The sequence below is a fragment of the Myxocyprinus asiaticus genome, chromosome 14, assembly GCF_019703515.2.
Source record: "Myxocyprinus asiaticus isolate MX2 ecotype Aquarium Trade chromosome 14, UBuf_Myxa_2, whole genome shotgun sequence".
Taxonomy (NCBI): Eukaryota; Metazoa; Chordata; class Actinopteri; order Cypriniformes; family Catostomidae; genus Myxocyprinus; species Myxocyprinus asiaticus.
In genome coordinates, this window is record NC_059357.1 from 21,261,470 (window position 1) to 21,288,151 (window position 26,682).

The window sequence follows — 26,682 nt, forward strand, 5'->3', positions numbered from 1 at the left end:
TTCAGCTAATCATAATGCTCCCCTGACCTGACGGGAGATTGTCCATTCAGTTTATCCTGGGGAATCCCTGAACAGTAAGTAGCTTAAGCCACTCCCACTGCCTAAGTATCTGTGCAAGTGTGCTCCATTTTACTTGTACTTAAGTGTAAATAGCCACATTACTTTTTTTGCTTTTATTTTTACCCTCATTCTATCTTTGGCTCATTAAAAATAGATCTGTATATTTAAAGTATGTGACTTTTTAGCTCCAAAAATATCTCCATGCCACATAGATCACATTTAAGGTCACAATTTCATCATCTTAGTTCCTGCATAACTGCTGAAAATAAACAACTTATTGTAAAATATGTTCCAATAGGTTGGATGAGTGCAGCATCTAAATGATTCATATTTGATTGCATTCCTTTCAATATATGGTTTACATCAGTGGTTCTCAACTGGTTTTGCTTCAGTTTTCCTAGATTTTACTTTGGACATCAAGCAGCGACCAAACACGGTACCAAAATAGTTTGACAAAAAAAGAAAACAACAATGTCCTTAAATAAAAAAAAATAAAAAAAATTCCCCAATTTGAAATGCCCAGTTCCCAATGTGCTCTAAGACCTAGTGGTGGTGAAATGACTCACCTCAATCCGCGGCATCCACGCACAACTCACCACGCGCCCCACCGAGAGCGGACCGCATTATAGCGATCACGGGAAGGTTACCCCATGTGACTCTACCCTCCCTAGCAACCAGGCCAATTTGGTTGCTTAGGAGACCTGGCTGGAGTCACTCAGCACAGCCTGGATTCGAATTTGTGACTCCAGTGGTGGTAGCTTAAATCAAATATTGAACTTTATGAATATTCCCATGAACTGCAACAATATGCAAAATGATTAAATGGCATAGGATGAATGGGAACATTTACAATTTTACAACTGCTTAAACAATGAGTGTGACCAGTCTAACCCAGTGAAACAAACATTGGGCCAGATATTGTATTAGTATTATTAACCATATTCACCATTGTGAATAAGCAGAAATTTTGGCCTCATACTCTACCCTTCAATTAAAACTTGAAACTTGAAAATGATGGATAAGTAAATAAAAAGTGCTTTTAATTAAAAAGACAAACAGACTGCTGCATGCTGACAGCCATCTTGATTGCCTTCTCTCCTTCTGCACATGACCATGGTCCTTTAAAAAGGCCCCACACAGGTGAGGCTAATTAATCAACCACATAAACATTTCACAATAACAAGACAATTAATCCAAATAAAGAAAACAAAGTATGAACAAAACAAATAAAACAATAAAACAAAGTTAAACAAAGTCAATTTAAAATAGGTGAAGGATAATCCTTCACATACCTTCCCCCTTCACCAAGGTGGAAAAGAGCACAAAACAGGCCAGTACAAAGGACAGTTATGTTAATTAGTCCAGTAATTCAATCCATGGCCCTCCTCCAGTCCAAGCTCAGGACCCCTCAGTCTCCACACAGGTAAGGCAAATTAATCAAACACATAAACCACAAAAACTTCTCACAATAACAAGACAATTAAACCAAATAAAGAAAAAGAGTACGAACAAAACAAATAAAAAAAACAACAACAATGAAACAAAGTTAAATTAATGTCAATTTAAAATAGGTGAAGGATAATCCTTCACAACCATGTAACAGATAAATCAGTCAAAATAGTCAAGGTAGAATTTGAATTAATGCGTAGCCTTTGATGACAACAAAAGATATGGGAAGTGTATTCTCCACCCGTTTGAAAGTTGAAAAGCTTATTTATTTTACTGTCCTTACTATGCATTATATTGTGAGTTTCCTTTTATTATTTGCATTAAGCATTGTTTATCCTGCTGTCCCTATCAGAATAGACCTGCAGCCCAGATGTTAAGCATCACACTATTTAAAGTTCACTCTAACAAATCCCAGTTTTCCCCATTCTAGAGCGATGAACTTTTTGGAAGTATTTAGTTTTTAGGTTCCCATGACTAAAGATGAAAAATGCTGTTCCAAAGCATGCAAAAAAAAAATTCAATATGCAATAAACCATAATCTTCTACTCTCAATCTCTTGGAACTTTGAATAGTGTTTCTCAACTGATGGGTTGCAGGTCTGTTCTTATAGTGTTGCAGTTAGCAGGGGAAAATAATGCTAAATATTAAAATGCAACTAACCATATAATCATGAACAGTTAGGATAGCAAAACAAATAGGCTTTATTGCAAATTCATTATTAACTTGGTAATATTGCTAATATTAATGCAATATTTAGCCAAGTGTTTGTTTCATACTGTATGTTAGGGTGGTACAGTACATCATAATATGATTGTTTATGCATTTACAAAATAGTACATTTTAGTATTCACACTGAAAAATGGTAACCTGCAATTGTTACCTAAAGGATCTATTTCTACTTGATCCAACCCTTAAAAATGACTTCAGTTGGATTAAATACAAATTTTGACTTGAATAAAACCAGTTAATTCTGATGCTACCACATTAAGCAAATTGTTTTGATTACCTAAAAACATATTTTACAGTGTAGCTTATGCCTTGTTAATAATTTTGCATATTGTTGGGCCTATGTAGTTCATGAAAATATTAATACATTTCGATGTTTGACATTTGTGTTTACATTTTGCACAATAAACAATTTTGGTACCGTGTTGGGTCGCCACTTGACTGATCATGAAGCAAAACTAGTTGAAAACCACTAACCTAAAATATCACATTATAAAGATGTGTGTATAAATTTCAAATTACTCTCACCAGACATCTGCCTTCCTCCCGTACCCCTCTCCACTGATAACCTCTGGACTCATCCAGTATGGTGTTCCAGTTACAGAACGCACCCCAGTGCTGGAAATGCAAATAGTTTGAAGCCGTTTACTGGCACCAAAATCTCCCAGCTTCACATTGCCGGCTGAATCTCGTAGGATGTTGGCACCTAAACACACCGCCATTAGCAGGAGGGAGAGCAGTTATTATGCAATAGCATCTCACAATACTCAGCAACTATCAAAGCTTGAATTTACTTGAAACAGCATATGTATTTTGGGGACAATAGGATTTTGCTTATGTTTCCTTGCTATTAAAATTGTTTAAAAAGGCTGCACAGCCAATTTTTAAAGGAAAAACTACAGTCTGTGACTTTGATCCCGTTTCCACCTGGTATTACAATGCGTCTCGGGTAATCTGATCACATGTGGTCAGGTGAGACACATCACTGTTCACACCTTGTCACTTAAATGCATCTCCTGTGACCATTTGTGTTTGGATTTCAAGGGGAGGGTCTCTGTTTCATGATGACATACATTAATCACAATGTCAGTGTGTTACTATATGATAAAAATTTGCAGCAATGTCAGAAAAGACAAAGAAAGCACAAAAGAAACGGCACGCTGTTTCTCGCAGATGCATCTGAAATGTAATCGAAACACAAATGCAAAATTTCAAGCAGAATTCTTTGTTATTTCAGTGGATTACCTGTACTAAAAGAGCTTTAGATGTTCGTGCTTCTCATTTGTGTTGATTTCAGACAAACTGACAAAGATCCATGAAGTTCTTGTGCTTGTATATGTATCCGTTTTTTTTCAAATTTTCCAATCAGACAGTTTTTTCCTTTTAAAACTGATCGTAACTGGCAAAGTTTAAACACTTGTTTTAGCGCAGCGGTTGATTGACAGGTGAGGGGTGGCACTTCGCTGCTGTCCAGGATGCTTTCAGGATGGATTAGCATTTACACCTCAATTGTTATGTTGTCACATGCGTTTTTGACCACATTCATATGTGGTTTTTGTGATCTGATCACAAAACGTTTTAGACCCCATTTAAAGCATGACCACATGATCGGATCACCCGAGACGCATCTTAATACCTGTTGTAAACAGGGTCTATGTGAGGTCTAATGCTAGATGGTACCTTTGATGTCCCTGTGGACTATCATGTTGCTGTGAAGGTAGGACATGCCCTCCAGGATCTGTCTGGTATACTTGCGTGTAACATTCTCTGTCAAAGCCCCATAGGCCTTCAGCTGGTCTTTGACTGAGCCCTGAGGGGAGAAAGGTCACAAGAACAGTGAGTCATCATGGCCACAAAATTGTTACCTAACAGGTGTGTGCTATTTTATAATCACCCTTAATAAGTAGGGATAAAGTACAGTCAGCTTGTAATTATGCCAAAACAAGCCCAGACAGCGTGATCAGGTCCTGTACCATCCTTAAGGGGTTTATTTAGCAAAAATGACAGGCAGACTGTACATTATTCTGCTTATTACAAGGCTACTTTCCAAATGAAATATTGATCAAGTTGAAATTATTGTATTTTGTTACCTATATTAATGCAAGAAGAAAGAGAACATGGAACGATATGAAAGCCGTAACACTAGCATGCCCAATTATACAGTTTAATAGTCATAATAAAAATATTTGCCTGCAGAATGCCCTGATTGACGAATCAGAATTCCAGTACTTCAGAGAGCCAAGAAGACATTATTAAGCATCAACAAGTCTAATTCTTGTTGTTTCCAAAACATTTGATGAGCCAATGCTCATCCAGACTCACCCCTGGCATATATTCCATAAAAATGGTGAGGGTTTTCTCATTGTGGTTTCTAAGGCAACCGTAGTACTGCACGATTCGTTCGTGGTGCAGGTTCTTCAACAGCTGTATCTCACACTCTAGTGCGCTTACCTCCTGCAGAAAATGGGGGCAAGAGTCATAACATGACCACAGCTAAGCCAAGAGGGGCGGTTAGAGGGGGATATGAGTGAGATGACTGGGCATGTTGGTGGAAGATCTACTGAAAACATTTGAAACAACCACCCACAAAAGCCAAATAGTCCTCTGAGGGGTTTTTGGTGTTAAGAGAGTTTCCTTTGAGTGTGTGAGCAAGCATGTGTGTGTTTGTGTTAAGTGAGGGCATGAGCTATGAGAAATGCAATGTTAGACTACCATAATTCCCTTTGCCCTGTAACCCCCTCTGGCCAACACACACAATCACACACACAGATACAGGAAGTGACAGTGCATGTTTTTGCAATGGTCGACAGGAAAGATTTAAAGAGTGGGGGAAAAGTTTGAGAAAGAAAGACAGGAACCACATCAAGAGAAAAAAATATGCTGGTAATCTCACAGAAGAGAAAAAAGAATAGAAAAAGAAAAGTGTGTGTGTGTACATTTTTCTAAATTCCAAAAATTCATTCTAAAAATGTAAAACGTTTTCTTTTAGGGTTAGGTTTAGTCTATAGTAAACATGTGTGTGTTTGTTACCTTGCTGGTCTCTGGACTGGCAGGGTCAAAATGAACCTGTTTAGCTGCAAGTTCTCTGCCTGTGTCTACATCATAGCATAGATACACCCTCCCAAAAGCACCCTGACCCAGCAATTTCCCTCTACGCCATGTCACTGGAGCTGTAGGGGCTACGTACATGCACATATAAAAATACAATTATAAACAAATTAACTGATCATTTCAAATACTGTAGATCCAAACAATCCTTAAACCACTTATATACTGCAAGAAAACTAAACACTATCAAAATCTATAAACTAAATCACACTCACACTTATAAGGGACTGCACGGTCCTGTGGGCGGAGTCTGGCCTGTGCATCAACCAGCTGCCAGCTCCCCAAACTCTCCTCACTACCGTTCAGGGATCGGCGTGACGGCACCAACGTAAATAGGTTACCTTGGGGCCGGCGGATCCGTGGAAACGTCCGTCGACCTGAAGATGAGCATAATAAATTATAATGTTGCAGGAACCGTCAAACTGCCATACAAAAGGAATATACACTCACTGAGAACTTTATTAGAAACACCTGTACATCTACTTATTCATGCGATTATCTAATCAGCCAATAGTGTGGCAGCAGAGCAGTGCATACAATCATGTAGATACAGGTCAGGAGCTTCAATTAATGTTCACATTAACCATCAGAATGGGGAAAAAAATTAGGTCTCAGTGATTGACCGTGGCATGATTGTTAGTGCCAGAATAGCATCTCAGAATGCACAACACATCGAACCTTGAGACAGATGGGCTACAATAGCAGAAGACCACATCGGGCACTTTATTAGGACCATAGTGTTCCTAATAAAGTGATAAGTGAGTGTATAAGCATGTATGTTTAGGCCCATCAGGGGTTAACTGTAAATTTAAGTATTTACTAGGGCTGAATGAAAAAATTTACTCAACATTTTCAGCCTTTTGACGATACTCAATATATACATCTCCAAATTTATGAATTTACTCTAAATGGCTTAAAAGGGTGTGTGTGTTTTTTTTTTTTTTCTCAAAATGTTTAAAGCAATACGTTAAATACAGTAAAAATCGAATAAAAAAGAAAATGGCATTTTTTTTATCTCACACTGTTTTTCACTAAATGAACACAAGGAAGAACAAGATAAAATAGTTTTCATTTTCATGCACCAATATAACAATAAATAGTAATAAACAGCAACATTCTCCTATATATATTTTTACTAAAACAATTTAATATTTAAAAAAATGCCTGCAGTGACTTTCGTGAACATTTTTGATGGTTGACGGAAATTAATCATTGAATCAGAGTTTTGAACCAATTCACTGAAATGGATAGGGCTGTCACAATAACTACTTTTGTTGGACGATATATTGTCCCAGAAATAATTGTGATAAACGATATTATTGTCATTTTAAGACCATTTTACTCCACTGATATAATGATAATGTAATAGCATAATAATGAAAGTACACCCTTTCAAAGAGCAATGAACTTTTAATTCTTAAGAATATTCAGACATTGGAATCGGAATGTAAAAAAAAATAAAATAAATAAAATAAAAAAAATTTAAGTCGGGAAGGCCCCTCTCCATCTCCAGCTGCGGTTTTTGTTCCCAGCTCGGAAAACTGGATGGAATGGTTGTGTTTTAGATGAGCTAGGGCTCGACATAAAGCACTGTGATGTGCTTGTCCTTCGGACAAGTAAATTGGTCATTCACTTCTCCAGGTAAAAAAAGTTACTTGTCCTTTTTATTTTTTATGTGTTTTCTAAAATTAGCACAAAAAATGGCTGTTTAATGTTAACAAAAACATTACAATTCTAACGAATCCTGAGAAAGTACCCTGTTTATTAAATACTGTATGTGGGTCACTGACAAATAACATAACTGTGAACTTTTATCAAGATTGAAGATTTATCAACATATGAAAATTAATCAACCCCACATTTTTACACTTAACATGTCCTCTCTAGAAACATGTCTTACATCCCTGAAAAAAACAGAGACATTTGGCATGTCCCAGCAGGATATCAAATGTCAGATGGAACAACCCACCAAAAAAATTATATTCATAAAATATATTCATGACATAAAAATTAATAGTATTTGTTAAATTACTTTTACCTTAACAAATATTTTTTATATATATATTTAAATAATAAAATATAAAAACAAATTGAATAAGTTGTAAGAAAAATATGATACTACTTTTTACTTGGTTGTATGACCTGACATTTTAGTTATGAAATAAAAAATGTGGATGTGTTCAATGTGTTTGGTATGTTCAAAACCACATGAAACAAATATAAATATAGTATAGTATTACAGTTCCAAGATTTCTTTTTTATTAAATTTTTTTAGATTATGTATATTTTCCATTTTCCAACCTTATTTTTGACTGACCCATGTATTTTAAAGACAGATAATATATTTTCATTTTACGTATATTGTTAATATTATAGTGTTTATATTACCATTTTATTTTTATGTTTGTATATTATTACATATTAAAATTGACTGATTCACATGGCAGAGAACACCTGTATAGGTCAGAAAGAGCTCAAGAGAGATGGAGATGAGAGATGTAACAGGTGTTTCAAAGTTTCTCTTCATCTTGCAGCATTACACAAAGAATGTTTGCTATTTCTGCAGTTCTTGTCAAAGGTGTTGCATTATGACTTATGACGGAGTGCCATGATATGAAAGGCTGCAATCCTGGATCGCTCCGACGTTACGCGCTTGCAATTTTGACAGCTTTGTTGTTTATAAATAGGTGTGATAGTTTTATCACATAGCTCTCTTAACACAGGCGCAGTACAATGACATTCGCATGTCGAAGAAAATGCGTCCATTTTGCGTGCTCACACCAAATTCAACAAGCGCTGCTGCACGAGAGAGAGAGGGAGAAGGACGCGCAAAAGCATATTTCCTGTATTCGCGCAGATTCTGGAATTAATACAAAGACAATACTCAGAATCCCACGCAGAATTTCAGACACTGTAGATTATTTTCAACAGCAGGATATATATATTTTTTTTAAATAAGTGATACAGTCATACGCTAAAATCACAAATAAACATGGTATTTTTGTCATTATTAAAGTTTCAATCAGACAACTTGTCCGGTTGGGCAAGTAAAATTCACTTGGACTTGCCCAAATGCTAGGTTTCTTTTCATTTATTCTGAACATATTCTGAGGTAGTTGGTACAGTACAGCCTCCTTTAGTGTATTAAGCACTAAGCAGTAAACACTAAAATGCACTCTTGCATAGGTCATATTTTTTTGTAGGGCTGATAAAATACAAAAGGTATTTGGTCAGAATCAGTTACAAAACTGAAAAGCATCTCGTGTGTTATAAAAGTACAAAATAAATAGAATAATGAAAAATAAAACTTGTGCATTAGGAGAAGCCATTCTTGTTTTGGTGCATAGATGGTCTCTTCTTCTTCTGCTCTTTTTCCTGTTGTGGCAGTTAGCAAACAGCGTTGCATTACCGCGCACGGCCCCTTCTGGATTGGAGTGTGGATGTATTCTTCATCTGACTGCATGCACCGAACCGTGACGTCAGTTCCGTGACAGTTCGGGACGAATACATGTACCGTTACACTCCTACTATCATTGCAATTCTGTTTGGTGGCATTAGTGGCGCAGAAATTACACAAGTCAGATTTATATTCTATTTTAAGATTCCTGTTTTAACACTCTCATACTCATGAATCACAAGACAAGGAAGGATCGCAAAATAATCTGATTATATGCTCTTTAAGAAAATTAATGGCAAAAAAATTTGCTTTAAAATCATTGTGAAATTCATAATGTTGTTACTTTTACGTCGCCAGCAAAATATACTGTAAATATTCAATACATCACCCAGCCCTTATGTATACATATTGCATTTCATACCTTCACTGTGGTCTTTATGGTGCAGGGACACGTGATACCTCCGAGGGTACGTCCCTCCCTTTCCCACAACCTTATCATATACGTGGTTTTCCCGGTCTAAAAGAGGAGAGAGGGAGGGGTAGAGTGGAATGAAAAATTGGGTGAAAGTTCAGTGGATCTTTCAATTTTTTGAACTTTATCAATAGTTTTGTTGATTGCAGTGGCATCTGCATTGACATGCACCTGCACAGTCTTGCCGGTTGTCAGAGTAACTCTTAACCCTGTGTGTGCGCTGCTTCCTGAGTGAGGGGCTATGAGACAGGAAAGACCAATAATTGGAAAATACCACATTGAAAGGCCCTTAAAATTACAGTATCATTACACTACATCACATATTGTACTCGTCAGGATCATCTCACCTGTCAGAGTTGCTGTCCAGGGATTGACAGCTGCCAGACACGGAGTTTTCAGCACTGCTCCAAGGATCAAGCACCTTTAAATATAATATTTAAATAAAATTTACTCTAGAGGCACAACAGCTGCTTAGTTAATTGTATGCCTTTTTAGCAGTGGTGTGTACAATGTGTATACTTGAAATTCTCTCATACTGCTTGAACTCCTACTACAAGTGCAGTATGTGGTGTTTCTATGGGAACAGCTCACTGGTCCAAAAGAAACACTGACATCTATTCTAAACATGATATCTGTGCTGCATATTTAAAATCTATGCTGCATATTTGGCTCCCTTTTTCAGTGGATACTGGCTGTAAGGATAAGCAAGTTTGCAACATAAATAATACTTTAGGACAGTACAATAATTGCATAAGTTGCCATGTTACCGAAATGCCATGATTATGATAATTCATTTTTGCTTAGGGGAGTCTGATATTATGTAATATCGAGTACTTGTTGGAAAAGAGACACATCAAATAGTACCATAAATAATATAATACTTCTACAATGCATCATAATAAATTAAAAAGCACCAAATGTGTTCTAGTTTTTAAAGCAAACTCGGATATCTTTGTGCATGTGTCACTCACACACTGATCGCTGGTTTCAGGTATGAACTCCCCCTCACTATTAATGCTGGTGTAGGATCCCTGACGTGCAATTCGCTGTTGACGCTCAGGAACATAACCAGGGGGCGGAGAACTTCGCCCAGTGTTTTGAGAGCCTATGTAGGGACAAGACAATGGACAGGAGGAATATTACATAAAATTGCATAAAGTGGGTATGACAATGTAGAAAAGCAACTACGTTCACTGACATATGGGACACCGAGTAGTATTGGGCCGCCCAAACCTTACGCAGGGGCAAGATTTCTGGTACGCTACTGTATTTAGGAAGGTATTGCATAGCTATATCCAGGGTTTGAAATTAACTTTTTGGCTCACCGCCACTGTGGCTAGTAGTGTTCCAAGGTCACTAGCCGCTCAGCATTTTCACTAGCCAAAGTCCCCTGCCTCACAAAAAGTGATAAAGGTAACTGGAGACTGTAACTGCATGCATTTGTTTGGACATTTTCTTTGAACGAGAATGATGAGTTTAGCAGGACACCGGCCTAATGATTTAAGTCACCTTTAGAATATCTGAAGTCAAACATGGCCAGTTAGAACAGGAGTACGACAGAACAGGAGGAAAATTTTTCAATAATTCGTCCATGAATTAGTTTTAACCCCTTCATTCTAAATTGTATTTGCCTATATGAAAGTTTACCATTGCTTTACTATTGTTTAACTGTGGCATTTGTAATAAGGCCATTACTACAGGTAAGACCATGGATGGCTCTACATTACTGTGGTTAGGTTTATGTTGATAGTCTTTTCTAAAAAAATAAACTAAACTGCCTGGGCAAAAAAAAAAAAAAAAGTTGCTGGATTTAAATAAGCAGATACTTAAGAGCCTATGATTTGATCATTATTGCACTGATTAATATGTTTCAGATGGTAACAATTTTTTTAACCCTAACTGATGTAGTTGTAGCTTCTCATTTCTTAAACAACCATGTCGGAAGACGTATCCCGTGGTCGTGGAAAAGATGTTACTCTGTTTCAGAAGGGGTAAATTATTGGCCTGCATCAAACAAAGAAAACAACTAAGGAGATTGCTTAAATCACTGGAATTTGGTTAAGAACGGTCCAACGCATTAATAAAACCTGGAAGGATAGTGGTGAACCCTCAGCTTCGCAGAAGTAATGTGGTCGGAAAAACAATCTTGAATGATTGTGATTGGAGACCACTAAAACGCTTGCTGAAGTCACGGATATGTTTAATAGTGAAATTAAGAGCATTTCCATATGCACAATGTGACAAGAACTTACATGATTGGGACTAAACAGCTGTGTGGCCACAAGAAAGCCACTTGTTACTGATAAATGTTGTGACGTTGCATAATATTGTCAAAACAATGCCACGAAGAATGCCCGCCATAATCAAAGCTGAAGATGGTCCAATGAAATATTCTAATAGCCTAAACACATTTAGAAACCTTTAACTACATGTTTCAAAGTTGTAATAAAAATAAAGTCTAAGAGATACACCCTAATATATTTAGGAGATTTGCCCTAATATATATAAGTTACCAGTTAGTGTTACTGTAGTAAAAAAAAAAAAAAAACTGATAAGTATTTGTCTCCTCTTTACATTGTCAGTGCTGTTTATAATGTAGGGCCTGTCTAGCAGTTTGAAAGGTTTGACTTCTTTCATATAGAGCTTTATACTAGAATGTTCTCTGTAGAATTCAAATGGGTCACATAAATGTTTTGGTCTCCACCACGATACCGAGTGAACCCTGACTGAATCACGCAAGTTCGCTCTGCGCTTTCCCAGAGCCCTGGCGATCTTATCTCTGGAGCACGCTGATGTGCGCGGCAGCATTTCTGCCCCACACAGATGCGCAAGTTATGAGCGGCATATTTAGTCCTTATAAAGCGCTGAACGCGAGATACAATTACATTTGCTTTGGCAGCAGCTCCAAGTCGCCCAACATTCACAGCATTTTCAATGAAGGAAAAACCCTGAAAACGTTACCCACCAAAGTGGCTAAAGTGACAGAGATCCCTGCCACTGCCGATTTTTATCCGCATTTAACGGATTGGCGGGTGTTCATTTCAAACCCTGGCTGTATCAATTGACCCTTCACTAAGCCCCGCCTTCAAACCATTTCTGACCAATCCTATCTTAGCAACTGTTGCCATCCCCCATTTCTCTGACAACCATTTGCTTTTTCCCTCACGATAGTCTACAGGAGTAATGTGTGTTTGAGCAGTTTTAAGTGGAATTTTATCTAAAAAAAAAAACTTAAAACGTTGTCGCTGGGTAAATTGTAATAGTGACACAAGGTCCCTAGAGAGGATAGCTGCAGTGTTTTTGATTTCTTTTTTTAATCTTTAAATAAATCTCGAGAATAGCATGCAATGGATTAAACTGTGCCAGCCCTCATTCCTAAATGAACATGTATAACATCAGCGAGGACACCTACATTTGCTCCAAAGTAAATTTAAGCTAATAACAATGTAAATTTATTATGTATTGATTCAGGTCTTAGTAAAGGTGACAGTAAATAAAGAGTTCAGAGCATCGTAGTAAATGTGTTAAGAGATGTTATAAGCACTTCTGTTAACTTACACTGATGTTATCAGGTGTTATCGCCATCAAATGGCATTTTTCTCTTTTCAAGTGACTTTGATAATCGTTTGCCTCTTTCCAGTCTCCAAAGTTTTCAATCAAATTACCGTGTAATTTAAAAAAAAAAATTTTTTTACAAAAAACTTCTGATAAATCTGCTTTAAAATGTCACACTTCATTCCAGCCCATATAAGAATAATATAAATTCCGTTTATGAGAATATTTTCTCAAAAACCGCACCATTCACGGCAATCTCCCATTCATTCCTATGGGAAGTTCTGCAAAGCTGGTCAGAGCGAGCAATACACTTTAACAAATAAAGGCAGATTATTTTAGTCCATTAAATAAAAACTAGTCCTACAAAAAAAGCCACTAATAGTCATTAATGACCCTGTCGAATAAAGCATCTGGCTATTTTAATGTCTTGTGTGTTTTGGACTGCCCATAAGGTCAGACCACAAGAAATGATGCACTCATACAGATAATTTATAAACTCAAAGAAAAACATTCTGCAATTGCAATAATGAGAAATAAAAAGTCCCGAAATCCTAAGCAATCTTGATGCTGTGACAAGGCCATAATCTGAAAGCAAAACAGCGTAATCATGAGATTTAAAGCATAAACAAACGTCTTTTTCCTCTGATCACAGAGCCTTTAAGAACTCACTTTTCCCCAGATGCCCTCACAAGCTGTAACAACCTCCCCTCCCCCCTAAAACACACACTATCTCTACAACAGGCTACTGGTCCACCATGCTAATAGTGTCTCACAATCTGATTGGCTGGGAGCCAGCGAGCCATTGTGGAGCAGCCAGTGATGGTGGACAGGAAAAGGAAGAGGACCCACTGCTCACAGAGGAAGTTACAGAAACAACAGAGAGAGAGAGAGAGAGAGAGAGAGAGAGAGAGAGAGAGAGAGAGAGAATGAAAGAGAAAAAGACCAGCCCAAGAAGATTGATAAGAAAGGCTGAGAAGAGATGTTTTTTGATGTTCAGTGGTGAATGAATCTTGGTTGAAAAACCTTGAGTTGCCTCATTGCCTACTGCCTACACAGGTAACTGCCATCTAAAGGCCTGAGTATACTTGGTCGTTCAGGTTGCTGATCGCTCCGCACACTGTATATGTGTGACGCAAATTTCGCACAGACTGTTCGCATGCGGCCCAGATTTTCTCGACACGTTGACAGTCCTCAAGTATGCGCCTGCCATTGACTGTACTAAAAGACTATCACAAAACAGTCATAGTGCCCATGCGTCAAATGCATTTGTATTCGCTCGCGGTCAAAAGAGTATACTTTGAAAGGCAATGCGGTCGACCATGCGTGATCCGATACAGAACGCAGAAAAAAACAAATATACCTGGACCTTAAGACAGCTTCCTAACTGTCTTGGAACTTGATAAGTGATTGATTTGAAATACTCTACATTGGAGTGCAGCACAAGTAACGTTCCTCACGGTGAAGTCAACAATTTATTTCAATTGAGTTTGATGTTAGCATTTTGCTAAGCTAATGGCACGATACTCTAAGCATAAAAATGCATGGCACACACAAAAAATGGGTAAAATAATCAATTTCAATTCCAATTAACTATATTGCGATAATTCTCAGTATGAATGAAATGTACGTTTATTTATAATAATCTTTTTTCTTTACGTCTGCCACATTGGATTTATTTTTCACTTAGCTCGTCTTAGACTGCTGCATTAGAATTTGGCCAAAACAAGGTAGTTAGGAGGCATCATAATTAAGATGACTACCTTTTTGAACCACCTTAAGCACCTATAATGCCTTAAAATGCTGCCTCTTTGACAACTAACTATGATTGGTAACAGAACAATAGGGTATTGCAAACTCACTGGTAGAGTGGTGGCGTCCTCTTGGTTCTGAGGACTGGTAGGCAGTGCTGACATCACCAGTGGACTGTGAAGTTTTGATACGAACCTGCTTACACACTGTGTGATGAGATGGAGAAGAGGCCTGCAAACATGCACACACACACACATACTTATGATTTACATGCATAAGTATGAATGTAAATCAATAATGCTTGCTCTGCACAAAATGTGATTCTTTGTCTTCCTCTCATATTTAACTGGTTTATTTTGAAATATAATATTAAATTGTGTTTGGGAGTCTCACATTGCTTTGTTCCTGTGTCAGCAGCAAGATCTTGATGCTCTTCATGTTTAAGCTGCGGTCCAGCAGATCAATGGCTTTATCCAAGTCATCCTGACTACGCAGGGGGATAGACAGCTGTGTGAAAACCCATAAACATGCAGAACTGCACTTAGCAAAAGCATTTAGAGTTGCTTTATTGCTAAATCCAGCGTCAAAGATGCACGCAGTAGTCTCAAAGTTTCACACAAAGAAATGAACTGTACTTTTGAAAAATATGGTTTAAGGGATACAATGTTAGCCTCAGTCACCATTCTCTTTCATTGCATCTCGTTCCATTCAATGAAAGTGAATGGCAACTGATTGTTGATCTTGAACAGATCAAGAAGCTGACAGATTCCATGGATGGAAGGCTCATGGCAGTTATTGAAAGGAAGGGTGGCTATATTGGTCACTGAATATTTTGGAAATTAAATGTTATTTAATAATGTTATTAAATAACATTTAATTTTGGAAATTAAATGTTATTTAATTGTCATTTTTTGTTACTTATTTGTTGCACCTACTGTAAAGAATAAACAATTGAGTTGGGAGAATTTTTTTTTTTTTTTATTTAGTTGCCTAATAATTGTGCACACATATATATCCCTGAGAAAGACAAAACTCACTTTTTCTTTGTTAAACATTAAGGTTTGAGGTTCAATAACATTTTGGATTGACTGAGATTATTGTGTTTGTTCACTAGTTCAAATCCCATGGTGTGCTGAGTGACTCCAGCCAGGTCTCCTAAGCAACCAAATTGGCACGGTTGCTAGGGAGGGTAGAGTCACATGGGGTAACCTCCTCGTGGTTGCTATAATGTGGTTCGTTCTTGGTGGGGCACGTGGTGAGTTGAGCGCGGATGCTGCGGTGGATGGCGTGAAGCCTCCACACGTGCTATGTCTCTGTGGCAACACGCTCAACAAGCCACGTGATAAGATGCATGGGATTCATCCTCCGCCACCCGGATTGAGGCGAATCACTACGTGACCACGAGGACTTAAAAGCGCACTGGAAATTGGGCATTCCAAATTGGGTGAAAAAGGAAAAAAAAAAATTTTTTTTTTTTAAAAATTCATCCTGAGGAATACAATTTGCCTAATAATTGGGCACGCAGTGTATTGTGTATACTTAATGAAGAAAACAAAAACCATTAAACGAAGAGAGAAAAGATGAATTTTCCAAACCATCCAAGAAACAGGGCTAAAATAGTGGACATAAAAGTCTTAAGTAAAGATAATTTTTGGTAAGGGTACAGCAAACCTCAGATGAGTGTCGAGAGTCCGGTTGAGTGTATCTGAATGTGAATCAATACCTCATTATTCATATAATGCAAGTCCAACTGCTGACCAAAGAATGTTTTGACTTTCTGCTGGATTTCCTCAAATTGCACAGGCCGCCCAAACATCAGAATCCTACACAAACATATATGAACATACACACACGCCATGCACACAGAGGGAAGACATTAAACAGGAAGCTAATCATTCTTTAGATGTGTAATCTGAGCCGGCAATTCCAGTCAAACACACAAACGCACAGGCAAACGCACACTTGGATTTGCAGAGTTCAGATTCCTGAGAGCACACCTAGCATAGCTGTGGTCTATCCTGGCAGCCACACACAAACCATAGGCCTTTCCCTTTTCACTGCAAAACAAGTCTTAGAACTAAGAGAGAGAATGCCACAGATGTGTATCTGTTCATGTGTATGAGAGATTCCTTTAGGGTTATACACCTAACATTACTCTAATACTGGGTAGAAAAAAAAGATACACTGTTAATTTATTACAAAGTAAACATTTACCATATCATTTTTAATAATTTATTTTGGCTTTTGTACAATGAAAATATAAAATTCAACTATTTAATTTGTATTCCAACGTGTTGTATTTATAATGTCACGCTTTCTATTTTTCAAACACAAAATAAATACACTATTTTGTCTTTATACATGAAAATATATAACTGCCATTATATGATAGGAAGGGGGTCCCTCATAAGGCAGTCATTATACATGGGGGGTCCTTGGCATCAAAAAGCTTAAACCCTTGGTTTAAAGTATGCATTGGTAGGCTGATATAGAATGAAAAATGTTAAAGATTTTAAAAAAGAATTTGGGGATTATGCAAGGCAGAATATGTTTACGTAATCCAGATAACGTAATCCGTTACTACCTAGCACTGTGCATTACACATGTTCAGTATGTGTCTGCACAATATAATACATACGCAAAAGGTACTTTTTGTGCACACAGTGCATTGTTATATAATGTAAATTGTGTATTTATTGTAATGTATTAGAGCTATCTATCTATCTATCAATTACATACATATACACACGTGCACATTCCAAAAAATAAATAAATCTCAAATTCACCTTTTTTCACCACAGAACTCAAACTTAATCCTGACATCATCCTAAAGAAAGAAACAGAGCAGTAAGGTTACCATTGGGTCACATGGAAGTGGCATGGTCTCTTTATTTCATGTATATGTGTTTGTGTACATTACCTTTCTGTCGGATGAGCTGGCAGTGCTGACAGGTTTTGGTTTTGCCGTGTCGTAAGTTGACGCAGGCTGGCGCCTGGTCATCTGCAGGGCCACCAGATCCTTCATAATTGAGTGGAGAGCCTGTCTCTCATCTGGAGAGAGAATAACAAAGTGACGAAGGTGTTAGTGAAAAACAGCCCTTATAAATGGATGGATCCCGCTCTAAAATCTAATTGGATCAGCCATGCTCGAAGTCATTTTAAAATTGTGTGATTTAACATCAATTGAAATTTATTAATGAGGCAAGTTGCTATTCTGCCTGGCAACCATAAACAACCTACAGTTTGGCTAATTTACTGTATTATTTGGCAGTAGTATTGTTTATTGTGATTATTAGCATCAAAAACTACTTATTACACATAAAAAACACAAGTTCAAGTTCTTTATTGTCATCTGAAAAAACTAACAGGCAACATTGAGGGGGTTGAGTAGCCACATTACAGTGATTTTACCATCTTTAAATCCCCCTTAACAGTGGTCAATCACTGTAATGCACAGTCTTGAGTGGTATATTCTTTTATTTTAAACAGAGATTATGCTGCAGACTATAAACTTGCTATAATTACAGTACAGTTGCAAATTAACTGAAAGAATGTTCTGCTATCTGTTGTGAATAAACTCAAAGGCAAATAGCTAGACCCGTTTCAATAGAGTGGAGCCTGTGAGAAGGAGATGATCATGTTTTCGAGACCTCTGTTCTCATGTTTGATGTGAGAATGAGCTGTGTCTTGATTAAACTCGCTCACGGAGGGAAAATATTTGCAGTGTGTAGTTTGGACAGACTTCACACACATCCAGAGAGAGAGAGAGAGAGAGAGAGTGAAACAGAGAAGCTTCGTCTATACCACTAATAATGAAAACCTAAGTTAGAACATGACACAGACCAACCCAAGCAATGGACTCAACAACTCAACTGTTATGTGTAGGTGTGTGTTCATGTGATTAGTGAGAACATGAGCCATCAATGTCTGTCTCCACGTCTCCCTCTCTCTTAAATCATCTCTAAACATCCTTTTAATTCCAGCTCAACACCAGCTTGTCTGCCTTTCCCCTACAATCTCTTACTCTGCATTTCAACTTGCGTCATCCTTTGAACAGGACAAAACTGAGTCAATCACAACAGTGTTGGAGAGTAAATAACTAAAATTAGTGACACTAATAAGCTGTTTACAAAAGTGTAGCTTTTTCAAGCTTGAAGTACCACCTATTTTCAGCAGGGGGCAGTAAGCGAAACTCCAGCTGTATAGGCAACACGCAGCTTTTCAGAGAACAAAACCCACTCAGGCTTGCTTAACACCACCGCGATGGGAGAAATGTGCCTCAGGTCTTTCCTGGCAAGATACTCAGCCTTACAGAATCCATATGGTTAGGATTAGGGATGGGGCGGGGTTAGGGCATCTGCTGCCTGCCAGGAACAAACCTAGGCACCTTTGTACAATGGCCCTCAGCCTTACAGGCTCCATATGGATAAGCCCAAACTATACTTTGGTTTTGACCTGAACACTTAGTGTACAGTTGAACACAAGCCTTTGAAAGTATACTTCATTTGACTGTGCAGTGTGCGCATTCACAGGCGGTTGGTGCATGTACGCTACGACTGCTATGAGAGACTGGATTATTTCTCTTCAAGAGTTTAGACGCATAAAGATGTCTTTATATTCCTTCAGACACAATTACAATACAAATGCAGGTATCTCCTGACCTCCTCTCACACACGCTCTTGACGTGCACATTGACCGTTGTTGTTGTTTTCACATTCGTTTCCTGTTGTTTACAGGCTTCTTCTAGTGCTTCTTCGTTACAGCAATGGCTCAAATGAGAGTGTTGCCACCTTGTGGATACACAAATTAGTGCAAAAAATTCCAGGCAAATGCACATTCTGCATGTTCAAAGATGCATGGTTAGAAAAATCACACATTAATTGCTTGAGCAATGAATCAGCTCTGCTGATGACTAAATTTGCATCACGCATTCTGTACGCAGATGCTCAGTGTTCACGTCTGACCAAAGTATAATTTGGGTTTTAGGATTAGGGTGAGGGCGGGTTTAAGACATCTGCTGCCTGCCAGGAACAAACCCAGGCACCCTGAATGGCATTTCTCTCTTTGCAGAAAAGCATTTAGTTAAATACTGAGGTTTTTGACTCCGTTATGGAAATAAGGATATCTATAGATTTCTGTAATATTAAGTTTTATGTAAATGTTAATGTTTAATGGTGCCAAAACTATTTAAAATTGGTCATTCATTAAAAAATGTCTTTGTGCCAGAAAAATACAAATCTGATATTATAAATGATATCATCGAATAATTGTATGTTTTGAAATATAATGCCCTCTTAAGGAGCTTCAAAGTGGTTTGATACTTTAAGTAACTTAAAGTGTAGCTACTAGCTAACGTTTTCTGTAATTTAACTACTTTAAAGTATGAATAGCTTGTAAAGGTACAGTTTCAAAGTATCTTCCCCAACACTGAACCACAGGCAACACCAGTTGTACACTCTTTAAACTATAATTTGCTGTCATGCTTAAGGTACAGTATATGGAGAAAAACATTGGGACTTACTCATTTTGACAGAGTGAATGTGTGTGCTCTTGTTCCGTGTTCAGGTTTGGAGGTCCTCACACACACTGTCCTCTAGTGTCACCCGTCAGTGGCCTAAAAGTGGAAGAATATTCAGGTTAAACAGAAAGTCCAGATAAAATCAGTGAGGATACATGATTATGATTGACTGTCATCTGCATACCTCCCTTAAAAAATGTAATCTGATCCAACAAATAGTAACATCATGGTCAACACCACAGCCAAAACAAAACATAGGTTTTTCATTTACAGGCATAACTTAAAAACAGACTTTTTGCTCCTCTGTATTCTGTATTTGAACCAGTAAAATGTACTGTTGCAAATAAACCCCAACTAGAATGCAGGGGGAAAAAACTGCATGTGGAATGTTTTACATGTGTAACAGGATGGTGAAAATGTGTGCTGTGCACGCATACGAGACAGAGATGTCTGGCCAAAAGAGGGACTGTAACCTGATTTCTGCTGGCATGAGAAACCTGGCACAATCCTTTCAGCCGAGGGGAAAAAATTGGATGGAAATATTTACCATTTAAAAAGAGCCAATGTCAGCTCCAAAGGCATGATCTATGCCCCTCTGAACAATGTCACACAAATGCTATCATTGCAATATTTTCATACTTCAACATTTACAAAACTAATTGCCTATGCATACAGGTGGCCTACATTAAACCATTTGAAGTTAAAAGTACCAAAAAAGTAAATATTATAATCATATAACTCAATTATCCATTGGATATTTGTATTTAACCCAGGTTTTGACATACTGTTCAAGGCGGAGCCCTGTCATAGTGAGACAAATAATATGTTCTATAACAGTAGTATGCTGGTTTTACTCCAGCATAGTCATTTCCAATCAGCCCAGAGAAATCTGCAAAGTGGCATTTTATGAAAAACATTGCAAAGCAAAGCTCACATTGTGACTTTCTAATGTCCTTTTGAGATGTTATCTGCTCTTCCTGGAAGTGGAAAAAAAAACTGCTTCACCACAAAGGTGTCCAACTAATAGCTTCACATAATATGTTACCTATTTCTCTGATGAAAACCACAGCTACTCTCTGTGTTACACATGGAATTTTCAGTGTCCGAATTCATTTATCGGGCAGTCACAGAGCATTTTTATGTTGAGCTCAAAATTCTGGATAAAAATGTTAAACCTTATTTCAGCACTCAAACTAATATTCTTCTACAAATGCAAACAATTTTGACTGACAACATAAATGCATGTTAATTCAGTTTACTACGGTTTACATATATATAAATATATATGTAATATGTAAAAATGCCATGTCAAGCATCCACTCGTAAAATTACCAATGAAATGTATAAAGGACTCATCAGCATAATTTAAAACTTTTCTTACTCAGTTTCACATCCTGAACAATGCATACCAGATGAGCTGTTGATTCAGCCCAAAACTGACCAAGGATTGTGCTGGAATTAAGTAAAGTTTCCTATGTTTGCTTCTCTCAGCATATCCTGACTTTTAAAAGTGGAGCTCTGAAATAGGACTGCATCATTCCTAATGACATTACCTGCCAGTGCTTCACTGTTGGGCTTCATCAGACCAGCAAAACTCTCTTTTGATCCAATTACAGTGGACCGAAGGAGACAGGACAAACTGGACATTGCTGAGAATGGCTCATCCTTCCAAACTTATGACCAGGGTTGAAATGATTATCCAAAAGGATGAGGTAAGAAGTGTGTGTAAGCATGAGGGTGTTTGTTTCAGTGCCTTCAGTCGTAGCTTCAACTGAACCGTAAGCAATTACAGAGGTCAGACATCATTCATTTGCACTCACTCAGCCAAATATCCTGAGTAGCACACAGGTGGCCTGACTGACTGCACATATGAATGCACTCAATATGCAGTGAGCGTTGCTGGCCTCATCTGACATCTTGCTTCATAAATTCAAGTCTTGATGAAACCGACCCTCACTGGAATGCTCCACAGAGGGTTTCGTGAAAGAGTGTACATTTCTACCCTTCATATGTACAGGTCTACATAGATATATGCTATGAAATATGCCACACCTCTGAAAGTCCCATCATCTGCAAGTCCCACAGTTTGTTAAACACCCACACCCCATTTTTGCAGGAATTCAAATGTGTTCACCTTTCCCTGTGGCGCTGCTAAAAAAGCATTGTGTGAGGAATCTCTGAGACATGGGTTCTGGTCCCATGGAAACCAGGAAATATTCACATCCACATAAACAATGGTGAACACAATTCAGAGGTTGCATTTTCACTATAAAATTATATTTTTACTCGACTGATAGTTAGGTTTAGGGTAGTCTCACGTAACCAGACTGCGGCATAGGTCTGCGGTCTTTAGCCGCTTTAATTGGCCAAGAACCACCCATTAGACAGGAAAAGCTATCTAACTGACATGCAAAGCGACCAATGACAGTCAGTTTTGTCATTATGGGGTGTTTAGTGGCAGGGTTATCTGAGATGTATCATACCATAATAAAAGACAGACACAGGGAAATATAATGAATATAATAGTGCGCGAGTCTGAGCGCTTGCAAAGAAAACACATGGGAGAATAGCAGAAAAAGTGTAAGAGTCTAAGTACAGCACAGAAAACCACATTATAGAGAATTTCACAGACATAGCCAAGTAAACAAAGCAGAAAATGCAGCTCTACTCGAGCTTCACATTCTGGTATGTGCCTCAAACTAAACTCTGAATATCTTTAAAAGATTTGACGTCACTAACCTGGCAAACTTGGGCAAATTCTGTGATTATTTCGTCCTCAAAAGCACAAAATCAATCAACGCGGAACCTTTTGAACACAACTCGGCTTCAAGGTAGACCGATGAAATGTCCTGTGTCCTCTACTTGCAGAAGTTCCATCAAACCAGCCAGATTTGCACTGAGTAGATTGAGAAAGCATTATCCAGTTTTGTGTGCTAAAAGCATCAGACGGTTTGTGCGTGCCATCTGCGGCTGAGGCAAGGTTTAGGGTTGGGGTTTGGGTAAGGGAGTGCGGTTAATGAAATATGCATCCCTGTTGATTGTATTAAACCATTTACAACTAAAAATAGGCTACAACGTAATTTCACTTCAACAACACTTCAAGTTTTGACTACTAGCGGCAGTGGTTCAACTTTTAGTACTCACAGATTGATTTTATTAGTAGAACTCACAGTGCTTCTCAATCGGAAGGCTACAGCTTATTTAGGCTGGGTATCCCAGCTGCCACATCATCAAGCACCGAAGGCAGTCTCAAGTGTGAGAACCCTTGGAAGGCAGCCTCGTTTCGCGGCCTTCATTCGCCATATTTTGGAGGATGCATCAAATGCATCCTTCGTGGCCTTCAATCACCCACAATCCTTTGCACATGCACACTACATGGACCATCTCATTCTAGTGCTGAGGAGTCGTCTAGACTGGTCTAGGAAGGACACAGCCTTACTGGGCTTCAGCCTTCCGAATGAGAAGCACCCTCAGGCTGCCGTTAATCAAACTCACAGATCATATCACCCCAAACTCATGTCATTAGTTGATTCAGCCAATGTTGCTGTGTCGGGCAGTTGGGATGCTCAAACAAACAGAGCAATATATTTATAAGGACATTGAAACACCGTGTTTACAGTTAGAGAAGAAATCAACCAAAAAATTGCTTATAGTTATCTCTGCATATTAGGCTGGGAAAGGAAAAAGTATTTTAACTTTGAAAAGGTTATACACTTAAGCTTTAAATCAGAGGCTAAATTCAGAGGGTAAACTCCCAAGGCATAAAAGTTTTATGTAGCTAAAAAATTAAGGTATGTAAATTTTCAAAATATAACAAACCAGTTAAACTCATGTTAGACCTGTCATCTGTGCCATAGGTCCTAACCAGTCTTTATTCAGTGTATGAACCCTTCTCTGCCTTATTTTCCTGTTCTCCTGTTCCTAATTAACTTCTGGTAAGAATTTGTGGAATCTGGCGAGAGCAGAAGGCCGTCCGTGGGCCCTGTCAGCTGGGCCTGTTTTGTTTTGCTTGTATCCCTTTTCCAGCACTCACCAGAAACTCAACAAATGTTTCTCCTGCCCCCAACCTCCTCTCGCCTGATTTTCAGCTGTTTAGTCTGTGGCTGGTTTTCCCAGCAATGGCGTTGGCTTTGATGCTGTTGGCTTTTGCACATAGAGGGGCTTACAGTACAAGAAAGTCAGAGGCTTACAGCACAAATCCCTTCTAGGGTTCCCAACACTCTAAACTGTCTTGACTAAAAAGTTTCCTGTCAGCTCTGGGGTTGGGATCGGGGCCGATACTAGGATGCAGTCTTTGGTAGGCCACTTGTATGTTTGGAATGGGGGTGGGGGGGGGGGGGCAACATTGATTGTTTCACTGTCACTCCAGAAGTCGGAGTGCTCCTTGATCGTTTCACTGACTGACCGACCCAGCCATGATTGAGATAGTGGGTTCAAATAAACAGTTGCTCTAGAAAGTGTTTTATTACAAGGTCATGAACTGGCCCAAAGCAGAGGATGCATCATCCACAATCAAACGGATCTGACACCATCTGTGTAAGCTGCGGTCCATGCAGTATTTTAAAGTCAAAGTTGTGAGAGTATGTTCACACTGGAGATGTGTGAGAAATTTTCTCACAACATGCACAGAGTAAGAGGCAGATTCACAAAGCTATAAAATCACTATCACTGAAAAAAAATTTTTTTTTTTTTTTTAGGTTATAGTGAGGCACTTACAATGGGTGAATGGTCAACATTTTACACACTTTGGGGGGAAATAAAACTCATAACACTAAAATGTCCAAACTTTTACAACAAACTCCCCTAAAAGGGGGGTGGGCTACTTTTCTCATTTCCTGTATAGGTCAGATGGAACCTGGGTCAGAAATCAACTTTTTCATTAAGAGGCCATATTTGATTTCCAGTGTGGCATTTTTTTTTACCTTTACAAGGGCAAACAAATATATATTATAATCTTATAAAATGACCCTGTCATCCTTTTATGTTAAAATTTAAACAATTAATTCAATTTGAAAAATGGCATGTTTCAATAATTACAAAATTGCATGATCTGTACATTCAATGTACAATGATATTAAAACAAAACTTTTTTTCTCATTCACATATTTCCAAACATTTTGGCTATTAAATTAACACAGTCTACAAAACTAATGCACCGACATACAGATGACAGCATTTCTCCAGATTTGGAATGAGGAGCTTAAAAAAACATAGCAACTCCTTCATGCCAATTGAATAAATCAATGCGCGACACCGAACTGCTGCGGAGCATGAGAAGCGAGTGCCTTTTTGTGTGCGTTTATGGCGCGAGCATCCGCCACTGACTCGGCAACATCTGCACAACGGACGACACGAAATAAATTATGTTCAGCGAAAATTCCAACGAAGATCGCGGTGTGTGTATTGGAAGTAGGCCTATAGGCTATCAGATGTTATTAATAAAACAACAAGAACTCTTTGCGGGGGCATATTTGGAATTTAGGGGGCATTTTTGCCCAGAGCCCCCGTTAATTTCCTACCCTGGATGGAGAGATGGAGATGAGAGATGTAACAGGTGTTTAAGTGTCTCTCTTCACCATGCAGCTGGTACACAAAGCATTTTTGGTATTTCTGCCTTTCTTGTCAAATATGCTGCATTATGACTAATGGGAGACGCAGTATTACGCCATTTCCATGTTGAATTAACAGGTTTAGAAAAGTTTAAACTTTTGTAACCAGGGCCGCATTAATGTGGTCTGGGGTCCCGGGGCTTACCGTTTCACTGGGGGGAGCGGAACATTATCACTCGATGATCATGCACTACATGGACGGGATTAGCCATTGCTCACCCTCTCTGTGTTTACGTACGCGCCCTCCTGAGAACGCTGATGGGAGAATACCATGACTCACTTTTTTCTGCTGAACACAAAGACTTATAGAAGAATATTTCAGCTTTGTAGGTCCTCACAATGCAAGTAAATGTTTACCAACATTTTGAAGTTCCAAAAAGCACATAAAGGCAGCATAAAAGTAATCCAGAGGGCCGCTGATGAAATTCACTATATTCCCTGTCCAGAAGGTGGCGATATGCACAAAGAATGAGAATCGCCAAAAACAAAAGAAGAATGTGAAAGTGAAAGTGGAGATCGATAGTAAAAAGGACTTAAATATTGATACGTTTCTCGCCCACACTTATATCGCTTCTCAAGATAGAGATTCAACCACTGGAGTCGTGGATTACTTTTATGCTGTGTTTATGTGCTTTATGGAGCTTAAAAATTTTGGTACCCATTCACTTGCATTGTAAGGACCTACAGAGCTGAAATATTCTTCAAAAAATCTTTGTGTTCTGCAGAAGAGAGTCATACACATCTGGAATGGCATGAGAGTGAATAAATGATGAGATCATTTCTGGGTGAACCATCTCTTTAACTGTCAAACTGGTATATGTCTTTAACCAACAGTTCTATTACCAAACTATACAACTGTCCTTTCAACTACATTAGATGTGATAATGTTTTCCCATAGTAGTTTTCAGTTACTGAGTTATCAAAACAGCACACATAATAAAATTCCAGTGTGAGTCCAAGTCAAATAATGCTTATTGTTCTAGAATGCAAGGATTTCCAGATCTACTGGTGAATCACCTGATTGCTATGACTTGCAGTG

The 26,682-nt window shown here is 38.2% G+C and overlaps 1 protein-coding gene across 1 annotated transcript in view; it reads right to left on the reverse strand.

Annotated features, from left to right (window-relative positions):
- The window catches only part of map3k3 (mitogen-activated protein kinase kinase kinase 3), a 38,387-nt gene that overhangs the window by 9,840 nt on the left and 1,865 nt on the right, over positions 1-26,682 (reverse strand). Inside the window, exons 2-16 of the mRNA XM_051715989.1 lie at positions 20,038-20,130; positions 17,437-17,567; positions 17,303-17,343; positions 16,240-16,339; positions 14,910-15,023; positions 14,627-14,747; positions 10,184-10,317; positions 9,560-9,633; positions 9,384-9,451; positions 9,162-9,257; positions 5,559-5,720; positions 5,266-5,414; positions 4,558-4,689; positions 3,916-4,045; positions 2,764-2,941 (exon numbers count right to left, since the gene is read on the reverse strand). Of these exons, the coding sequence (XP_051571949.1) occupies positions 2,764-2,941; positions 3,916-4,045; positions 4,558-4,689; positions 5,266-5,414; positions 5,559-5,720; positions 9,162-9,257; positions 9,384-9,451; positions 9,560-9,633; positions 10,184-10,317; positions 14,627-14,747; positions 14,910-15,023; positions 16,240-16,339; positions 17,303-17,343; positions 17,437-17,567; positions 20,038-20,041 (1,634 nt within the window). The 5' untranslated portion in view covers positions 20,042-20,130. The remainder of the gene's footprint in view (positions 1-2,763; positions 2,942-3,915; positions 4,046-4,557; positions 4,690-5,265; positions 5,415-5,558; positions 5,721-9,161; positions 9,258-9,383; positions 9,452-9,559; positions 9,634-10,183; positions 10,318-14,626; positions 14,748-14,909; positions 15,024-16,239; positions 16,340-17,302; positions 17,344-17,436; positions 17,568-20,037; positions 20,131-26,682) is intronic.